Below are 6,286 nucleotides of genomic sequence, written 5' to 3' on the forward strand. Positions count from 1 at the left end.
TCCAAAATGGCTACTCATAAAATTCTCATCAATTCTTTCCTAAGGCTAATGAGTGCCCATCCATGAATCTATCCCCAGTCCCTGAATGGAGACACCACCAAGAACATGCAGAAAAGATCCTCAAAATATATCGATCGCAAACTTTTCTCAATCCAAAACCATATGATGAACCAAAACATCAAATAACTCTTGACCCTTTGCCATGCCACTACCAACCACTGCTTCGACTAGTAAAGATGATCAATCAAAGAATTTCCGCATTGCATCCAACCCTTACAGTTCAGGTGTACTCCCACCTGAAAACTACTCGAGACATTCATGAGTAACTTTATGATTTGCGGCTTCAAAACTGACTCCCAACTTGATAATCAACCCCTAACAACAACTTGCGATCAAACGGAAATATAATGCAAACAAAATTGTCTTTTGTTCTTAAAGGTTTAGAGTCTTTTGTTGTAAGAACTAACATTCAAGGCTCTTGGTAATTAGTGGTGGATATCTCTAGAAGAGTTCTACTTGTGTTCTTGCCATCTTTTTCAACATTCATAAACTTCTCAAGATGAACTAAAAGGTACAAAGGTTGCTATTTCTTTTCTTTCTATGGTTGTTAACATGTTCATGTAAAATGATGATTTTGTGGGAATAAAATAATTTTATGTTACTTAAATTTTAAATGCTTCCATTGTCATGTATGTGTTTTCAAAACATATTTTTGAATAAAACCCAACAAGTAACACTGTGACCTCATATAATTATTGGTGCTTTGTAATTAATTTTGTTAAATGCTCCTAACTTATTGATTTGTGATGATGTGAATATGCCTCACTATAACAATTCCATATAGGTGACAAAAGTGGTAAGCAAAATTATTAAAATCGCTTACATATATATATGCTATGTTCCCATTCACTAGCATTTTAAGAATCTATTACATATTATTGCTGAAAATGATGAGAAGTGGCAGCCCATAAATGTTTCAAATACATCAGAAACAAGCTAGTGGAGTCCGAAAGCATTATCTGATGCAAACTCCATAGATACTACTGTATTATCTCAAATATAGATAACAACGTCATTTTATTAATTAATGATTATAATAATCATAATTTGCACCCAACACCGTCAAAATAAAATATTACACAACGTATAACAACAAAACAAATCCAAACATTATTTTGCTGCATACCGCTGATTATGTAATTGCAAATCAAATAATCAGATTCAAAAAAACACATACAAAAAGAATATCAAAACACAAGAGTTATAAATATATGAAAACAAATAATCACTTTACACCCGAAGTATATTTACCAACAAATAAATTCAAGCCCACTTTGCAAGCAGCGACATAAGACCAGCACCTAAAAGAAGAGAAACATTTGACCCAATCAGAAGCATCTTGTTCTTTTGCAAACGTGGGTTCATAAAGTCTGGTGAAAGAAGGTCCACAAGTGCCATATAGATTAAGATTCCTGCTGATGCAGAGTTTAATACGCCCTCTACTATTAGTGCAGTAGAACTATTTTCGTCGTACGAATTGGTTACTATTATCCCAATTACAATACCAATAGGGGTTGTAAGGCTAAAAAGTGCTCCCATTATAATTACAGATAACGACTTTAATTCCGCCTGCAAGAAAGTTTGAAATAATTATATTGTCATCTTTCTTATAAAGAAAAGATATAACAATAAGAAATTCTCAACTAAAAATACCACAAAAACGTATATAAGCTTTTCTAGCTAGAGGGGTAGTCAACTAGTGACAAAGATGGTTTCTATGTTGGAACTAGGTTTTCTGTATAGATATGGATTAATTTAATGACACAACAATAATCATGAAATACATAACTTGAAGAATGTTCAATGTTTTAACATAATTATTTTAATCTTGTATTTAATATCAATAAAAAGTTATTTATGGGATAATTTGTTAGGTAATTATTTTTTTCATGACAATTAATATAATCATGTACATAACTATGACAACATGATTTTAGTTTTGCATTTGAAACAAAATTAATGAAAGGTTATGTAGTGGGTTATTGTTATTTATGAATTGTTTCATGTAAAAAAAGATGAAAAAAAAATGAAGGTTGAACCTGTGGGCTATGGCTAGAATATAATGTACTGAATCTTTGGTAATGTATTCTTTATATGTCTTTTTCATCATTTATATATAGAGTCGATGGGTCGGCAGCCCGGGGCTAGTCATTGTTCTTCAATCAATTAATCATCGTATACATTTTCTGACATGAACAATTGGTAATGAAATTTATACCTGAAAGATGCATCCTCCAAGACCTATTCCTTCAAAAAATTGGTGGAAAGTTAATGCAATGACTAATGGTTTTATGGTTTTTGGACTTTCAGAAGCACCCATAGACAATCCTATAATAACCGAATGAACAATGATGCCCAACTCCAACACCTGTAGTAATCACAAGTGTAGTAAATACAAGTTTTTAGGGGAAAAAAGCATATTATGTGATTCATATACACTGTTACCTATTATGTGTTATTATGAATAAGTTATGAAGACACTAAATAAAATGAAAATATAAAGACATTACTTAATTTTATGTTATTATCTTGCTATAAATTATATATGTTGGTTTATGTTATTATTCAATAATGAACATATATTTTTACGTTTTTATTTTACTTGTGTCTTCATTTGAATCATCTTATGTCATTGGCTAGTTACGATATTGATTTTCTATTAAAAAAATTGTTATACATATATATTTTAAGAACGCATATCCATTGCAAATCAAATGCGTACCCTAATAAAAACTTCAATCTAAGAAAGAAAACTGAAATTTGGCCTGACAAGACAAACTACATTTGACGCATTTGAAGGTTTTTTAAAAAAATAAATAAATAAATAAATACTGGTAACTAATAAAAAACAAAAAAAAAAACACCAAAATTAGAATTTTCACAAAGCCTAAATTCCTAATCAAAAGCTGTAATTTTCTCTCATTATATACTTCAAGATCTTTCTTAACTAAATTACCTTTATAGCAACACTTTTTCATTGATAAAAAAATTACTATATAGATACACACCCTAATTTATTATTTTTAATCAGCCACCGATTATATATTTAACAAAAAATTGGAGTTCTAGTAAGTAGTAATTATTAGAAAACATGTTGTGAGAATTCTATGTCTTGATTTCGTTGATTCCCGTATATCTCAGTAATACAAGTGGTCATTTTTATCATATGGAAAGTAAATTAATATCTAGCTAAGATAGAATCTTGATTTCATTGATTCCCGAATATCTCAGTATATACAAGTGGTCATCCTTATCATATGGAAAGTAAATATCTACCTAAGATTCTAGGAGTACATAAGTAACAAAAATAAATGTGATATACAATCCAAAACAAACGCATAAATGTGAATTATATCAAAATATCCTAAAATCTCATGTTCAATTAACACATTTAGATAAATAAATTACCGATATTGTGTTCATGCAATACAAAAGTTTAATGTTTCAAATATGCTTTTTTACTTCTTTGAGACAGATGACTTCGCACGCTAAAGCTATAGTCAACAGATTCTTTTCACGCTTGACATTAATGACTTGTTTCTTGCTATCCAATAATATTTTGACTATTGAAACAAGGAATCAACGTCCTAATCAAATAATGGGTCCTTAATTTAACTTTAAGATTTATATGACAAATATAAAAAACATATACAATTTCCAGAAAAAAAGTGCAGGAGGAAGAAGATGAATTAATTTACCTTGGACACAATTCGATAGCGATCAACTTGTGATAAACCCAAAGAACCATCCTCAACTTGGATCATAGATCCATGAGCATGTCCATGAGATGCATGAGTATGAGCAGCCACTTGACCACTATGCGCCTGGTTTATCTCCTCATCTCCATGATTCTTTGTGCGTGCTTGTGTATGAGATCTGACCTGATAAGCCGCGGATGAAGTCTCAAACAAGAGAGTCAGAATGGTTGCCACCATCGCAACAAAACCTGTAAACGGGAATTCACCCCATGGGTGTTCTTTCAAACAAGGAGATGTTAAGGTCTCGAATGCATCAGGGAGTATATGAATGAAACCAGTAGCCAATATGACTCCAGCAGCGAATGCCTTGATTATAAAGAAACCATCTTTCTCCGGGCTTAGTGCTGGAACGATTTTTCCGATGAAGGGTATACAAACACCGATGGCACCAAATATGAGGATTGAAGCAAGTGCAATGAGTTTGTACTTGAGTGCTTCACTCTTTTTGCCCTCGTCTTCTTCTCGTTCGCAAGTGCACTCGGCGAAAACATTGGTGGTGATTATGATTAAGAGCAAGAAAACAAACAAATTTTGCCTTTGCAAGTTCATCATTGAAAAAGTGTCGGTCAAAAGTGAAGGAAAAAAAAAAGAGAATAATTGTTTAATTGTTGTGAACATAAAGTAAATACATGAAGTATTTATAGGCCATCAGGAAGTGTCGAAATGAATTTGAGACTAACTAACTAGTTGATAACTTATAAACTAATTAAAAAACAGCACTAACATTTGAGAATTTTTTAAAACCTTTTAACATTTAATTATAAGATAAATATGAGAGAGAGAGAGAGAGAGAGAGAGAGAGAGAGAGAGAGAGAGAGAGAGAGAGAGAGAGAGAGAGAGAGAGAGAGAGAGAGAGAGAGAGAGAGAGAGAGAGAGAGAGAGAGAGAGAGAGAGACTTTTAATCCAAAAATTATTAAGAAAGATTTTGGTTTTTATAAAATTTTATATTTTTCAAAGTTAACAGTTTTTTTTTTCTTCCAAACATTTACATAAAAACAAAAACTATACCTTTCAACTTTGCTATCTACTATTGACTTTGCTAACCGTTGTCCTAATCAAACAAACATTGACTTTCGTAATTATCTTAAGTGCTCAGTTCTGTTATTAAATTTTAATTTCATATTTTGATAATTTTTATCATAAAGAATTTATCTTTTTTTGCCTTTTTATTCAATTTATTCTTTTATTAGGTTATAAATCTGTGAAAACCATCGTATATATAATTAAAAACTTTATATAAACAAAAGTAATTAATAACTTTAAAAAAAACACATTGCATTCTGGATTGTAACAGTAGTAGTAATTTTTTTGATTTCAAAATTTATGGATTCAAAAAATGTACAATTAATTTTAAGAGACATATTTTATTGGTTACACAATTAAAATAAATACATAAAATAATATTATTGATATCTGTTCCTACGCCTGATTGAAATAAAACTTATTAGGCATTAATCTGTTCCTATGCCTAAAAAAAACCATTTTCAATTGGTATACTTTGGCATTTTGATTTATGTTGATATAATTAATTAAGCTGTAAACCAAAATACCGTTAACAAAATAAGATAAAATTTGTGTTTCAAAAATTGAATCGCATTTGATATTGTTACCAAATAAGAGGAATTTGATTGCAGTTTCCAAATAACAATTCTAGTTTTTTGATATAATTTTGGAATTACAATTAATTAATTAATTAAAATTAATATTTTTGGTTTTTTTTATATAATTTTTGGGAATTAAAAGAATTATTAAGAAGTGTGACCCATGGCATGTAGCATGGTAAAACATGTGACATAATTGATTTTGTTAATTAGGAGAGATAGATAGATATAAATTTACTGTGTTGTGTACTATATATGATTTGATTAAAAAAAGTTATATATGAATATGTAAACATTAAACATTTTTTATAGTTCAATTTTAAAATAATACAAAGGATATGATGTATAAATAATTCAATTTATTCTAATAAAAAAATTATTGAGCTGTTGAATCTATGAAGATGTGTAGATTAAACACTTTGAAAGTCAATGAAAGTAATTGTGGTAAAGTGACAAAGAATGAAATAAATATGAAGTCATATATACACATTAAATTGAAATGAATTTTAAAAATGATTTGTAAGATTGAAATAGGCCCGAAATCATGTGAATGGTAACTTTCCTATTGAAATCCGTTTAAGTAACATTAAGATATTTTGAAAAGGATAGAGTAGTAAATGTCAATTTAAAATTTTAGAGATTGATATGGAAGAATAGATCTTCATTTGTTAGAGTACTAGTTTATAACCCGTGGGAGCCACGGTTATAAAATTAATCAAACTTTTATATTAAAAACTCAAAATTATTAATAAGTTATTTTAAATAAATTATTAATTTAAGAGATATTTTTTTATTAGTTATGTGAAATTATAATCATTGATTCAAATAAATATATAAAATTAATTTTTAATATATATTAGATATTTT

At 29.2% G+C, this 6,286-nt stretch overlaps 1 protein-coding gene across 1 annotated transcript; it reads right to left on the bottom strand.

The window, feature by feature from the left end:
* Positions 1-1,128: 1,128 nt before the first annotated feature.
* LOC145097367 (zinc transporter 3-like) lies at positions 1,129-4,452 on the bottom strand. The gene is made up of 3 exons (XM_079034910.1): positions 3,759-4,452; positions 2,279-2,428; positions 1,129-1,629 (listed from the first exon to the last, which is right to left on the bottom strand). The coding sequence occupies exons 1-3, from the start codon at positions 4,434-4,436 to the stop codon at positions 1,324-1,326; spliced, it is 1,134 nt and encodes a 377-aa protein (XP_078891036.1). The 5' UTR covers positions 4,437-4,452; the 3' UTR covers positions 1,129-1,323.
* Between the last annotated feature and the right edge of the window lie 1,834 nt (positions 4,453-6,286).

Source organism: Lactuca serriola, chromosome 4, assembly GCF_051521515.1.
Source record: "Lactuca serriola cultivar US96UC23 chromosome 4, Lser_US96UC23_V15, whole genome shotgun sequence".
Classification (NCBI taxonomy): Eukaryota; Viridiplantae; Streptophyta; class Magnoliopsida; order Asterales; family Asteraceae; genus Lactuca; species Lactuca serriola.